The 13,396-nt window shown below is 60.3% G+C and overlaps 1 protein-coding gene across 4 annotated transcripts; it reads right to left on the reverse strand.

The window, feature by feature from the left end:
• Positions 1–60: 60 nt before the first annotated feature.
• Positions 61–7,981, reverse strand: MCAM (melanoma cell adhesion molecule). 4 transcript variants are annotated; one of them, XM_082629134.1, is made up of 16 exons: positions 7,873–7,981; positions 5,928–6,052; positions 5,623–5,830; positions 5,467–5,537; positions 5,284–5,371; positions 4,039–4,218; positions 3,841–3,962; positions 3,594–3,756; positions 3,380–3,498; positions 3,152–3,293; positions 2,863–2,984; positions 2,613–2,754; positions 2,446–2,517; positions 2,107–2,254; positions 1,667–1,784; positions 61–1,186 (listed from the first exon to the last, which is right to left on the reverse strand). In XM_082629134.1, exons 1-16 carry the CDS (start codon positions 7,937–7,939, stop codon positions 1,157–1,159), a joined length of 1,917 nt encoding a protein of 638 aa, XP_082485260.1. In that variant the 5' UTR covers positions 7,940–7,981; the 3' UTR covers positions 61–1,156. The 4 variants fall into 4 exon arrangements, with proteins under 4 accessions (XP_082485260.1, XP_082485261.1, XP_082485262.1 ...); XM_082629135.1 differs by lacking the exon at positions 7,873–7,981 and adding an exon at positions 7,195–7,617; XM_082629136.1 differs by lacking the exon at positions 1,667–1,784.
• Between the last annotated feature and the right edge of the window lie 5,415 nt (positions 7,982–13,396).

The following is a 13,396-nucleotide window of genomic DNA, read 5'->3' on the forward strand; positions in this document are numbered from 1 at the left end:
TCCAATTCTGGAGGCCCCAGGCTGCTGTGGTACCCATGATGAATAAAAAACAGTGTAAGATTTCTGGGACAATTAAGCTTTATTTTTCATATATATATACACATATATAAAAAGGAAACAATTTGCAAATTTACAACCTAACAAAACCATATATATACACACACACGTGCGCACAGACACACACAGAGACATACATACCCCAAAGCTCTAGCCAGGCCCGTTTCTCATCTCCAAGTACCATTCTCCCATTAGGGCCTTTCTCCTAAGGTCTAGGCCCATTAGCTCAGGCTGTAGAAGTCTGGTGCTAATGTAACTTTATAGCCTTAACCCTCGTAAAGGACAGTCTGGACCTCATCTCCAACCCCTACCCCCAGCATTCAGTCTTACGTGATTCCTTGAAAGGGTAGGGGAGCCAAATGAATGCGGGGGCTCGGGCCCAATCGCCTTAACTCTGGAAAGCGGCACCCAGCTTCCTTACTGCAGGGACAATGAGATACACCCAGGATACCTTTTAAGGAACGACACCAGGTCCTGACTTCTGCCCAGAGAAAGAAAAGAGTGTCGCAAAGGGGACTCCAGAGGCAGGCAGGCAGGCAGGCAGGCAGGCAACTGCTTCCAGATACTGCTGGGGTCTCTCCAGAACTGGTGTGAGCAATGTACTTCACCAGCAGAGAGAGGCCTGGGCTCACTGCATCCTTACTTCAGTGATACAGCTGAATTATGAAGCCAGCCCTGGAGCAGTGGAGCAGGAAATCAGCTCAAGATAAATAGGCTACCTAATTCGGCTGCTGGTAGAAGACAGGTATTTACATCCATAATATGTGTAAAGAGAAAACAAGTTCTGCAAGAGACTCTCCTGTGTGCTTCTGGGATACCGAGGCCCCCTCCTTGGCATGAGCATCGCTCAACAAATTGAGACAGTGGTGGGCAGGTCCCTGAAGAGGGGGCCTCCAGGGCCACATGAGGTCCTTCTCAGGACAGCTCTGGTCCTAGCCCATGTGCCCTCTGAAATGGGGTCTGCAGGTGAGCTGGAGGGGGGTCTTCTCTGTAGTCCACTTTAGAGGCTTTGGTGACCACCCTGAGTGCTGGGGAGGAAGGTGAGCAGGGAACAGGAAACGTTCCAGGCAGGGGAGGGAGCGCCGTGTGATTCGGTGGGTTAGTGCCTCAGATCGATGTATTTCTCTCCCTGAAGATGGGTGAAGAGCAGAAGTGAGGGGGGTGTTCGGAGACACTGACCAGGGTTTAGGGTGTGAGCGCTAAAAGAGAGGAGGGACCAAAGCCACAGCTGATGAACTAAGTGCAGCCGCCTGGAGGGAAGAAGCCGGGGAGGGGGTGGGGATGGCAAGGCGGGGAATAAGAGATGAGGCCCCCGAATCGCACTGGGCCACACTTCACACCTAGTGCCGTGAGCCGCCAGTGCGGTTCAGGAAATGGTGACGGGACGGGGCCTTGCTCTCAGTCCTGGCAGCTACCCTCTCTCGGGGTCCCTCAGCCACCTGCCTGGCCCTACCGTCTGTGCGTGGTGTTAGGAAGGCAAGATGGGGCTGGCTCCCCATCTCCAACAGGGAAGGATGAAGGATATAGTTAGTGTTCAGCAACCGTCAGCCCCTGCCACTCCCGGTGCCTGAAGATGTGTCAGGCTCTGGCCACAGGAACTGCCTCCTACCTGGTCTCCTGGAGCCCTCTTGTCACCGTTGCTGCCCTGAAGGAGGCCCATCTCTTCTGGGAGCTTATCTGACTTAACTTCAACTACAAATTCGCCCTTACGAGACGGGGGCAGCGTGCTGGGAGGAGGGAGGGAGGCAAGAGGTTGGCAACTCGGGGGCAAGGGAAGGGGGGCTGTTGGGAGGGACGTGGGACTGGGTACTGAAGGGCTCTTAGGTGCTCTGGGCCGGCTCAGGGAAGGGCAACAGGGGTGAGAGGGAGGAGTGTGGTGGATGAAAGCTGGGTAGTGGCGGTGAGGCGGGGAGCGCTCAGACCCAGGGTCCCCCTCCTGCTCCTAACGGCTCAGTGGGCACAGGGGCCAGCAGGGGAACATCCCTGAGGAGGCAACAGGCTGGCAGCGTGAGATGGGGTGGGGCGCGGGGTGCCACGTGCCGTGCTCACATCTCTTGTTTGCCTGACCGTCCGCACGGCAGCTTGCCCTTCTTGTAGAAGAAATAGAGGACAGCGCCCAGCACAGCCAGGACCAGGACACACACGGTCACGGCCACGATGACCACACCCTTGCTTTCGGGCTCTGTCAGCTTTTTCTCTGTCCCAAAAAGACACCCCGAGTCACTCCCTGCCCCAGGCTGCCATGTTACCTTCGCGGCCCCGCCCAGCCCAGGGCTGATGGAAGATGGGCCGCTGATGGCTTTTCTCAACAGAGCTCCCCTGGGCTCCCGGTCAGGGCAGGGTGAGGATGCCCTGGCCCAGCCCGGCTCCCGATCCAGCCCAGCTCACCTGCAGAGGTGCTGTTGGCCCTGGCATAGGGACTGACGGTGGAGGTGCTGAGGCCAGTGGTTCTGTTGGAGTCTGGAGTGAAAGAGGTTAAAGGGATGGGGGTGCGGGATGGGAACGTGCCCTGCTTCGGCTTGCCCCCGCCCCACTCTGCAGGACCAAGCCCTTACCCAGCTCCAGGATAATGACGGTGGTGTTTCTGCCCAGGGAGTTGGAGGCCACGCACTCAGCACCTGTCTCCAACAGCTCTGGGGTCACAAGGACATTCAGGACGCTCAAGACACTCTGTGGATCTTGGTCCTGTTCGCTGGCCTACAAGGAAGGAGACGCAGTTCAGGGGTGGGGAGGATGCCGGGTCGTGGCAGCAGAGCCCGCACAGGGATGGACGAGAGCCTGGGAGGCTGCCATGTGCCTGCTCACCATGCCGTTGACGCTCCAGACGATGCTGGGCCGAGGATGCCCTGATGCTTCACAGGACAGATTCAGCACTGAGTTCTCCTTCACCCACATCTTCCTCTCCCTTAGTGCCATCCATGGGGACCCTGCGGGAGGGTGGGGAAGAGTGAGACAGCAAGCTCTGCCAGCCTGCCAGCCCCCTCCCCACCAGAGCCCCCCAGGGCAGCGGGTGGCTTTCGGTCCCCAAAGAGCTTGAAACCACCCAACTCAAGGTGGCTTCAAGCGGCCGCCTGATCTCCGCCTAGGGCCTCACCAAAAATGGCCACGTTGACGAGCTGGGTGCGGTTCAGGCCGGGAACGCTGGGCACAGATGCCACGCAGCGGTAGCCTCCCCCTGCCTCCCGTTTCAGGTTGCGTAATTGGAGCACAGGCCCCTTTGCCAACACCTTGCCTGTCTGGGGTGAGAGATGGGTCAGAGGTCACTCCTAGGCCCACCCACCCCACAGCCCCTTGCCCCGGAGACCTGAGCCCACCTGGGTACCTTTTCTCTCAGCCACTGGAACTCAAGGTCCTGGTTACTCTGTGCCTCACAGGTCAGGGTGAGGCTGCTGCCCTCCTGGATCTCGGGGGCTGCGGGGCTCACCCGGACTCCAGACACATCTGGGGACGCAGCAATCGTGTCAGGCAGGACAGGGCGGGGCAGATTCCCTCTCGCCCCAGCCTGGTCCCCCTGTCCTGGGCCCCCAGCCCCTCACAGTTCACCACCAGCTCCTGCTGGTCGCTCAGCAGCGATGCCGTGGTTTCCAAGTCCAGGCCCTGACATTCGTAGAGGCCGCTATGCTCCTTCTGGGCGGGCTCCAAGACCAGGACCCCGTTGTCATCGGTCCTCTCTTCCTCCATCTCCCTGGTGCTGAGGTTCTGGGAGAGGACAAAGGCTTGATCAGAGTGCACCTCCAGCCACTCCTGCATGCCCACCTGCACCCAGAACAGAGGACCCCGCACCTGCTTGCTGATGCTGAAGTGGGGCGGGGGGTTGCCATCAGCCAAACACCTGATTTCCACGCGGTCCCCCTCCTTCAGCATCCCCTCAGGCTCCACTTCCAGCCACACTCTCTCTGCCGGGTCTGCACAGGCAAAGGGGGCAGCTCTCAGCCCAAGAGCTAGCAGGACCCAGCCCCACAGCGAGGAGTCGGTACTCACAGAAAACAGGGACAGTGACCTCCCTAGATTCCTTCATGTGGTTCCCACTGGGCAGCCGGTAGCTGAGCTCGCAGTAAAACTGGGCATCTTTGTCCTCCTTGGTCAGCTGTGCCTTCAGAACGCTCCTCAAGGTGTACAGACCACTCGACTCCACGATCTGGGACGACTGGATGTGGACCCCTGGGCAGGGAGGAAGGGGCGAAGGGCTCGGCCTCAGCTCCGCCTCCAGCCCCACCCTATGATCTCCTGGGTGGGGGAATGGCAGGGGAGCCCCTGTAGAGGGCCAGGTACCAATGCCAGCTGCGGCCCTTCAACCCAGCAGTTTCCTGCTCGAAATCTACCCTAGACAAACACACATAGGCACACATACAAGGACGTGTGCAAATACTGCTGCCGGGATTTAAAAAAAAAGGAAATGAGAAAACACTCTGGACATCCACTAACGGGAATGAATGGTTAGCTAGACTATATTATATACACCGTGTGAAATGCCGGCAGTAGGTAAACGATCAGGTAGATCTAAATAGAGTGACCTGGAGAGATTTCCAAGACTTGTTGTCAAAAGGAGAACAAGGTTGTGTAACAATGTGTAGCGCACAGTGCCATTCAGATCAGGGTTTCTCGACCTCAGCACCACTGACGTTTGGGGCTGGATATGCCCTGTGCCCTGTAGGATGTTTACAGCATCCCTGGCCTCTACCCCCTAGATGCCAGTAGCACCTATCCATTTGCGACAACCCAAAATATTTCCAGACACTGCCAAGTGTTCCGGAGGGGAGCAAAATCACCCCTAGCTGAGAACCCCTGATTTAGATAATAAAAAACAAAAGCCTATATAGTCCTAGATATATTTACATGTGTGAGTAAGTACCTAGAAGTAGGCTTGACATCAAGGCTTGCATCAGTGTGAATACATACACACTGATAGCAGAGCTATTTCTGGGAGTGGGTCTGGAGCAGGAAGGAAATTTTCCTTCTAGATTTTCCATAGTTTGAATTCTTATGAGAATATTTTCAAGGATCACTTGTGTACTTACAAAAAAAGTAAAATAGGGACTTCCCTGGTGGTCCAGTGGTTAAGACTCTGTGCTCCCAATGCAGGGGGCACGGGTTCGATTCCTGGTCGGGGAACTAAGATCCTGCATGCTGTGTGGTGTGGCCAAAAAAAAAAAGTAAAATAAAATGCAAGGTGGTCCCCATATTGTGCCACAAGCATGGCTTTTAAGGGCAGAGAGGATGACTTACGGTTCTTCTCCTCCTTCAGGGACTGGCTGTTCTTGTACCAGGTGACTTGAGGAAGGGGGTACCCATTCCTCCCCACACAGGTGGCAACCTAAGGAGGACAGGGTGTGAGTCTCCCTGCCTCTGCGACCCTGCCAAGCCCACCTTAGCTCCTGCCTACCCGCCGGCCACCCCGGCAGATCTCACCTCCCCAGGCTCCTCACTGTTCACAGAAATGCCCAAGGCGTTGACCTGGATGAGTGGCTCCTCCGGAGCTTCTACAGGGGAGAGAAATGGGGAGGGGCATGGGACCACCACTTCCGACGCCCCACCCTCTCCACAAGGCACGGACAGGGCACTCACTGTAGACACGGAGCTGGATGCGGTGCTCCTGGGACCGAGGGCGCTTGCCCTGGCACAGGAAGATGCGCTCATCGTGGGGGGTGATGCCTGTTAGGGCCAGAGTAGTCCCTCTGTCCTGGAGGCTGAGCCGATTCTGGTACTCCCCAGGTTCGCTCTGGCCCTGGCCCTGACGCACGCGGAAGATGAGTGTTGGCTTCTCCTTGTGGACCTAAGGGGAGGTGGCAGGGAGGAGGTGAGCGTCCCGGGGCTACATGAAGGGCAGAGCCTCCCGCCCCTGCTGCCCTCTCTGGGGCCCAAGCACTCACAGAAAACCAGTCCGCGTGGCTGAAGTTGCCCTGGGAGTGGGAGGGGCCACATTTCAGAAGGGCCGTGCCGCCCACTTCCACCTCCACCAGCTCCGGGTCGGGCTGCTCAGCCTCTCCAGGCACACCTGGCGGGGAGCGGGTGGGGGAGGAGCTGTGTCAGCTCCAGCTGCTCTCCGTGCCCTCCACTCGCACCGCTCGCTGCAGCTGCTCTCCATGCCCCCTCGGGGGTCTGAAGGGCACTGTCCTCTCCTACCCCTCAACCGCGCTTCACCCCCCAACCCTGGGCCAGCCCTCTCCCGGTTCAAGGGAGTTGGGGATGGACGTTTCTGGTCATTGGAGCAGAGACCCTGAGCACCAGGAACCTCCCAGATGAGGCTGGCAGAGGGGCAACCCAGGCTCTGGGCCAAGAGGAAGGCCCCTTTCCTTCCAGGCTCCCTCCTCCCCGGGTGAGCTCAGAGGGTGGGAATGCAAGGCATGTGCCAGGCCGGGGCACACAGGCCCTTTTTGTCCCCACACCCAGAGGAAGACATCTCTACCCTTTACCCCCCACACCCCCTCCCCAAATCCCCCATAAAACCCAAAGGGCAACCCTGGCCAGGAGGCCCTTATTTCATACTCCTTAAGCAGCACCGCCGTGAACATCCAACACTCTCAGGGGACCCCATCCTGGGAGTCTTGTGAGTATGGAGGGGTCAGAGTCATGGAGGGGGACAGAATCTCTCCCCGGGGTCAGGGCTGGGGTCAGGGCAAGGGCCAGGCAGTGGGCAGGAGTGACGTCAGCGGTGCTAGTGCGCTGCCCGCCCTGCGAGGAGGTGATGTCACTCCATACCATCTGGCTGGACTCGGGTGCCTGGGTGGTTGGCCTGGGCTTGCTCCCAGATAACAAGGGCAGATGGAGTGGTCTTCAACCCAGAGCAAAAGCTTCACACCCCTGACTCCGTTTCCCCAGAGCTAGAAGAGCGGGGCCGGGTGGGGCTGGACCTTCTGCAGCGGGTGGAGCCCGATTTAGCCCTTTCCCCAGAAGGGATTGGAAGGCAGCAGCCAAGGGTACCCCAGGGACACCGTCGGCATGGGCACGAGGCCATCGAGTTGGGTATTGCTTAGACCTCCCCTTCCCCAGCCAGGCAGCGGCTGGAGCCCGGGAAAGAGAGCCAAGAGAAACAAGCGACACCGTTGCGGGCCATACAAGGGCAGCGTGAACCCGGGAGCGCCCGGCTCCTAGGCAGTTCCAGAGAAAAACTCCGAGGTGCAGGGGCGCATTTCCCACCTGAACGTGGTCCCATTCCGGGAGGTGTAACAAGTCCGGGGCGCTTCCACTCTGGTAATCCTCGATCCCTCGTCCCTGCCACCTGTGATCCCGTCACCCGGGTAGGCGCGAGGCGACCCACACCGCCCTCCAGGCTTTGCCAACGCCCTGCCGGGGTGGGAGCCGCCGTTCCTCCCCATCTCGCTCACCTCCAGCCTGGCTCGAAGCCCAGGCGGGAGAGGGAGGGGTCGGCGCATCCCTCCAGCTAAGAAAGCTGCCTTTCCCAGCAACAGGCGGGCGCGGGATTCAGGATTTAGGGATGCGCTGTAGAGGCGCCTTCCGCCAAGGCTCCAACCACGGGTCCCCCAGAGAAAGCACCTGAGGAAGAGCTCTCACCAGCGACCCCAGGGACTTGGCTCCACCCCTTCCCGCTCCAGGCAGCAGCCCCCTCCCCGCCTCCCCAGTTCTGCTCCCGGGATGGTCTGGAATAGAGGCTGCAAACTGGCTGCAAAGAAGAGTTGCACGCGCGCAACGCGCCGGGTGACTGGGACCCGGAGAAGAGGAGCGCACAACGCAGCGCAAAGCCCCGGCCCCCGCCGCGATGCCAGCTCTCCTCCCGGGCACGCTCCGCCGAAGACTGCCGGGCCGCGCCGTTGGGGGCGCGGGCCCCCCCACCCCACCCCCAGCGAGCTCACTCACCCGCGGCGCGGCGACAGCAGCAGCAGGCGGCGATAAGGAAGGCGCAGATGAGCCCGGACCATCCCATGCTTCCCGGCCGGAGAGCGAGAGCGAAGTGAGGGAGCTCGCAGCTGCCGGGGGCTGACGTCAGGGGGGCGGGGGAGGGGGCCAGAGCGCCGAGGCCGGCCCGCCACGCCCCGCGCAGCCCACCGCCCCCCCCCCCCCGCCCCCGCCCCGCGCGCCGCAGCCCTAGGGGGCGGGCCCGGCGCCGAGATGCCCGGAGCTGCGCCGCGGAGCGGCGCGGCGCGGGCGGGGGCGCGGGTAGGCCGGAGCCTTCCTCCCAGCCCCCAGCTGGGGAACGGAGAGGGGGCGGTGACAGGTGTCTCCGGGCCGGACTGCCTGGCCGAGGCGGCAGCGAGGAGAAGCTGGTCCGGATGCCCGGAGTCCCGCCGGGTCAGACCCCCGCCGCGCTCACTCCTGCTCAGCCCCAGCCAGCCCGTGTAGCCCTGGGGGACCTCCTGGCGGGGGAGCCGCCGAGCAGGTTCTTGGTGTCCCTGATGGGGGCCTCCCTCCCATTTAGGCTCTTCTCCCCGCCTCCTCCTCCACCCCGCCGGACCCCTGCCACAGAGAAAATCAGGCTTCCCAGAACGATTGCACCACTGCAGCTGTCGCCTGCCTGGCACTGCCCCCAAGCCTGGCAGTCCTGGCAGCTTTGAGGGAAGAACACTGAGCCGGGGCCTACAGACTCAGAGGTACCCGTACTGGCGAGTGGAGATTGTGTTCTAAGGGCTGCCCCTTCCACCCCAGCTCCTGCAAGTCCGTCTCTGACTAGAGGAAGGAGGGAGGGGCTGAATTCATAGACCCAAGGTTGTCACGCTTGTCCAAGCCCAGATCTTGAGAATTCTGCTTCTGCCCTCTTCACTCATTGAGCCCAGCCTGGACTCACTTTCCTCTTGCCTGAATGAAGAAAAGAGGGGGAAGAAAGAGTTAACGGGTGCAAGGTCTCCAGCTTGACCCCCAGCACCTGTTGCTGTTCCTGAGGGTTGAAAGGACCCCCTGCAGCAGGGCTCCGCCCCCCTCCACCAAGCCCCCTAAGCTCACCTATGGCTTATGGCTCAGCAGCTGGGGGTAGGGGTTTGGAGGAGGGATCAGAACTGACTCCATGCTGCCCTGCCTGAGTGGGATCTGCCACACAGTGAGGTGAGGGGGACCCTGCAGTTCCTCCCATTCCCAAACCCTGGGTCTTCTGGCCTCTTGAACTAAGGCCTTGGCAAATGAGACAGACTTGCCTCATAGAGACCCCAAGCACCCTGGCCCTGGGAAAGGGGTCCACATCAGCGGGGACTTCTTCAACAGGGAGGGTCAAAAGGGGGCCTGGATTTGGGGTAGCGTCCTGTCACCAGGCAGGCAGCCTTGCTGCTGGTTGGGGGAGGAGCAGGGTGAGGCAGCAAATGCCAGAGATGGGCAGGTGACTTGAGAGGATGCTCTGGGATGGCGTTCTGGTGACGTGGAGATGACTCTCAAACCACATCAGCCGCTTCTTTCAGAACCTTGCTGACCCCCTCCTCACCTCCATTAGTTTCCAGCCAGAGGCCATGCCAGGCCGGCCAGGCCAGAGGCCTGGAACCTGGGGGAGGTGGCGGGGGGGGGGACAAGAGGAGAATGGTGCTTCCCCATCCCCCAGAGTGAAGGTATGGACTGGCCCAGGGCCCAGAATGGAATGGATGCGTTTGTTTGTCTGCAGGGGCAGGAGTGGGAATGGCCGAAGGATGCTGTCTGCCCTGGCAAGCTCAGAGCTGGGCATACTGCTCTGCTTCCCCGCCCCCACCCCCTTCCCTTCACTTAACACCATTAACTAATCATTCTCCTCTCTCTGGCCTGAAAACAAAGCCAGCTAACCACCAAGGACGGTCAGTTCTTAACTCTTCTTCCGTCCTGAGCCGAGTGAATCTAGGTGGGGGTGGAGGAGCTGCCTCTGCAGTGAAGGGGAAATGAGGTTAGAGCCCAGGGTGACATCCGTGCCCTGCACGTCCCCACCAAGGAAGCACAAAGACCGTCCTTAAGTAAGCCAGTAGCTTGGGGCGATCTGGGCTGCCAGAGGTCAGGGGGCAGACAACTCCAGGACAGCTTCACCAGGGGGGCACACTAGGATTCCAAACCAGAAGGAGGTCAGGACTTTGGAGAGGACTCAGAGGGGACTGGAGAGAGAAGTAAAGGGAGTGAGGGCAGCGCAGGGTGAAGGAGCAGTAGGTGGAGGGGATCAAGCCTCCAACTCCTCCAAGATGCCAGAAGACAGAGCTTCGGCAATCGCAGGGAAGAGAGAAGGCGGGAGGGGAAGAACTTCCAGTGAGAGACGATGGAGGTCCAGCAGAGGGGAGACCAAGGAGGCCGCGGCAGGCCTTTGGTCAGCAGATACTCTTGCGCCTGGACTGGGGTAGAGGCAGCCTCGCCCAGATGCAGGCCAAGATCAGAAGAGCCCCAGGCCAGAGTCCTAACGCCTTGCCTCATTTCTCTCCGGAAGGAAACGGTAGGAAGGCTGCCTTCCTCCACCCCCATGGTAGACCCAGGCTACTCAGACACGAGGGGGTTCGCGGTGCAGGATGCCCTCGGTGTGTCTCATGGGCATAGGTCTGACCACAGGGAGAGAAATTGAGGCTGGGTGGGGTGGTGGCCGCGGTCTGGGTCCCTCAGCTCCCGTCTCCAGGGTGAGCGGGGGCTTTCATTTCATTGTGCCCCCCACCCCGGTGGAGTTGGAGGTCAAAAGAGAAGGCTGGGCCTGCCCCTGGGGGCTTGCTGGGGTGAGATTAAACCCAGGAGCCCTCTCTCTCTCTCTCATAGTGGGTACAGTGGTCTCCCACTCACTCCTCTGGTGGAGGGGCCTTGACCAGGAGGATATGAGGAGGGCGGGTTGGGCGGAGGAAGGAAGCTTAGAAAGACAAGCTTCCAGCTGCAGTGAGAAGGAGCTGCGGGTGGAGGGGCAGGTCAGCAATGTCGGCCATGACCAAGGCTGGGCGTCCCCCGCCCCGGCCTGGCTGGAAAGCAGGGTTCTGTCTGAGTCTTTGGAGGGGAGGAAGGAGAATTTTTCCAGAGTGGGGATCTGAGCTGGGAGAAGACTGTGCTGAGGGAGGGAAAAACTGGGTAGGAGGAGGGTTGGGGGGCAGCTGCTGCTGAGGACATCAGCGGGCCAGGAAACCGGATACTGCGGGGCTGGGTGGGAGATGCTGGGGAAGAGGTTGAATGGGGGGAAGCAGCCCCTATCCTGGCCGGACGCAGTGTCACCCATGTCCTTCGCACCTGACCCGGGGGCAGGAAGAAGGAGGTGCGGCCTGGATTGAGGTGTGCCCCAGAAACACCATGGAAGAGGGGGAGGGGGACTTGGGGGGATGGGAGGGGCTATTTTTAAACTTGGAAAAGCCGTGAGTGCGTCCATCTCCACCCTGAGTGCTGGAGCAGGCAAAGGCCCCATTGTACAGGGGTGCAGAGAAGGGGAGGGGGAAGGGAGGTGGTGGCACAATGGCGGGGATTATGCTGGAGCAGGCCGGGGAGAGGAGGGCGGGGGAGGGGCGTCTCCGTCACAGCTGGCCTACTGAACTCTGGGGTCGAGCCAGGCTGGGTCTTGGACAGGGGGTTTCCCACTCTCACAGAGCCCCCCTCTTGGGGGAGGTGGGGTCTGTCTCTGGCATCCGGTGTCGCCTCCTGGGGAGGGGTCTGCGGGTGGGATTCCCACAGCCTGGCTTTCCCAGGGACTGACTGCGGGGTCTGTTCCCAGGCTCCCAGCATTCCAGCGACTCCCCTGGGAGCTGCTGGCCTCCCCTCTCAGGCCCTTCTCTGCCAGGGAGTGCGGGAGAGAGAGGGAAAGAGGATGTGGGTGCATGGGGACTCTTCCTGGGGCCTAGGGACCCATAAACCAGAGAGGGGATAGCGGTGGGTGGGGTATACTGAGGGGGATCACGTCCTTCCCATCCTAGCCCTGTTGAGCCATCCTTCAGCCCGGGATTGTCCCTCTAGTCCTCTCAGACCCCAGGGGCCTCTCCACGTGGGCAGCCCTCCAGCACCCAGGGCCTCAGCCCAGGGGATCCCAGGAGCCCCTGCTCCCCAGGTCTTGACCGGCGGAGGCCGCGGGGAGGCGGGGCATCCGGCCGCTCTCGCACCAATCCAAACATTACCATAAATGCTCAGGCCGTGGCGGGCCGGGGAGGGGCTCGGGCAGGGGACCCTGGGGCTCTCCGGAAGCCTCGAATCCGGTCTCCAGGCCTTTCTCAGCGCGGGCTGGTAGAGGTGATTCAGCCTCCCCTTTGGGAAGTGAGGGGGGCGGGGGCAGAGTTGCGAGCAGGGGTGGGCTGGGGTGTTGGGGAGAGAGGCAGGCTGCACGGGGAGCCCCAGCGGACGGCCTCCCGGGGGTGTAGTGACCTCTGATCGAGGAGAGAGTAGGACCGCGCAGCCAGGATTTCAGCATCAGGGCAGGGGTGCGGGCTTCTGGGTCGCCCTCTAGCCCCACTGGATCCACTCCTGTCAGCTGGAAGAATGGAGCCTCTCGCTCCCAGTGCTGGTCTCTGCTCGCTGGCCTCGGAGGACCTAAACATCTTCCCACTTCCTCCTGCCATCCTAAATTTGGAGAATGGAGCAAGTTGGGGGCAGGGGGAGGGCACAGGGCAGGATGCTGGGAGCCTACACCTCTCCCCCTCAGGAAGTTCACATCCGCTCCCCAAAATACCACCACGCAGGAGGAGCGATGTCCCCAGAGAGCTGTTTAAATTTGACTTTGAGTTGTCCCTGAGGAAAGCCCAGGTAGTCTACCAGAGAGGAGCCTACAGGAAGCCTAGGGATCCCGGGTTCCGCTGTGTCTCCTCCCTGAAGGCCACTTCTGCATTGCGTTTCCCCTTCCACACAGAGCTTTGAACAAGCCAGGAGGAGCCCTGGAGGAGGGGAGCTTTGTTCCACTGCACCCCTGCAGGGGCCTGCGATCCCCTCTGTAGTTGCCACAGCTGATCTTGGAGGTGGGGAGAGAGGTGGGAGGGAAGAGGGGTGGCAAGTCGGTGGCCTGAACCCTGCCTGCCTGACCCATACCCCAGGGCCCAGGGCTTCAAAGGGACTGGAAAAGTGGAAGGATTCGGAGTCAGAGAAGAGCCCCAGGGGCTGTGCTCTCCCTGGCACCTTCCCTTTGTGTCCCAATCACACTGGAAAGGGCTGGTTCAACTTTGGTCTCCAACACCCGGCTGTAAACTCCATGAAGGAATTGGTGGCTCTGAGACAACCCTGACATTTAATCAGCTAATCTTGGGCAAGTGGCCAAACCAGTGACTGTTCAGAGGGGACATGGCAGTGCTCAGAACGAGAGAAGAAGCTACTCATAGCTAATATTTGCACAGTGCTTTACAACTCAGCCCATCACTTAAGGGTCATTTTCATCACTAATGTTTATCTTGATCTTGGCAACAAAAAATGACAAAACTGAAGTGAAAAGAGTTACATGACCTAAAGTCAGGCAGCCTGTGAGTAATGGAGCTACATTTTCTTCACTGTGGTAAAATACACATAACATAAA

This window comes from Mesoplodon mirus (genome assembly GCF_964341445.2).
Source record: "Mesoplodon mirus genome assembly, chromosome: 7".
Taxonomy (NCBI): domain Eukaryota; kingdom Metazoa; phylum Chordata; class Mammalia; order Artiodactyla; family Ziphiidae; genus Mesoplodon; species Mesoplodon mirus.

Coding starts and splice junctions, on each gene's coding strand:
- MCAM (XM_082629133.1), bottom strand. CDS start 7,939: ATGGGATGGTCCGGGCTCATCTGCGCCTTCCTTATCGCCGCCTGCTGC. Junction 4,219..5,283: donor CCTGAAGGAGGAGAAGAACC/GTAAGTCATCCT, acceptor CTCCCTGCCCAG/GGGTCCACATCCAGTCGTCC. Junction 1,785..2,106: donor CGGTCAGGCAAACAAGAGAT/GTGAGCACGGCA, acceptor CCCTCCTCCCAG/CACGCTGCCCCCGTCTCGTA.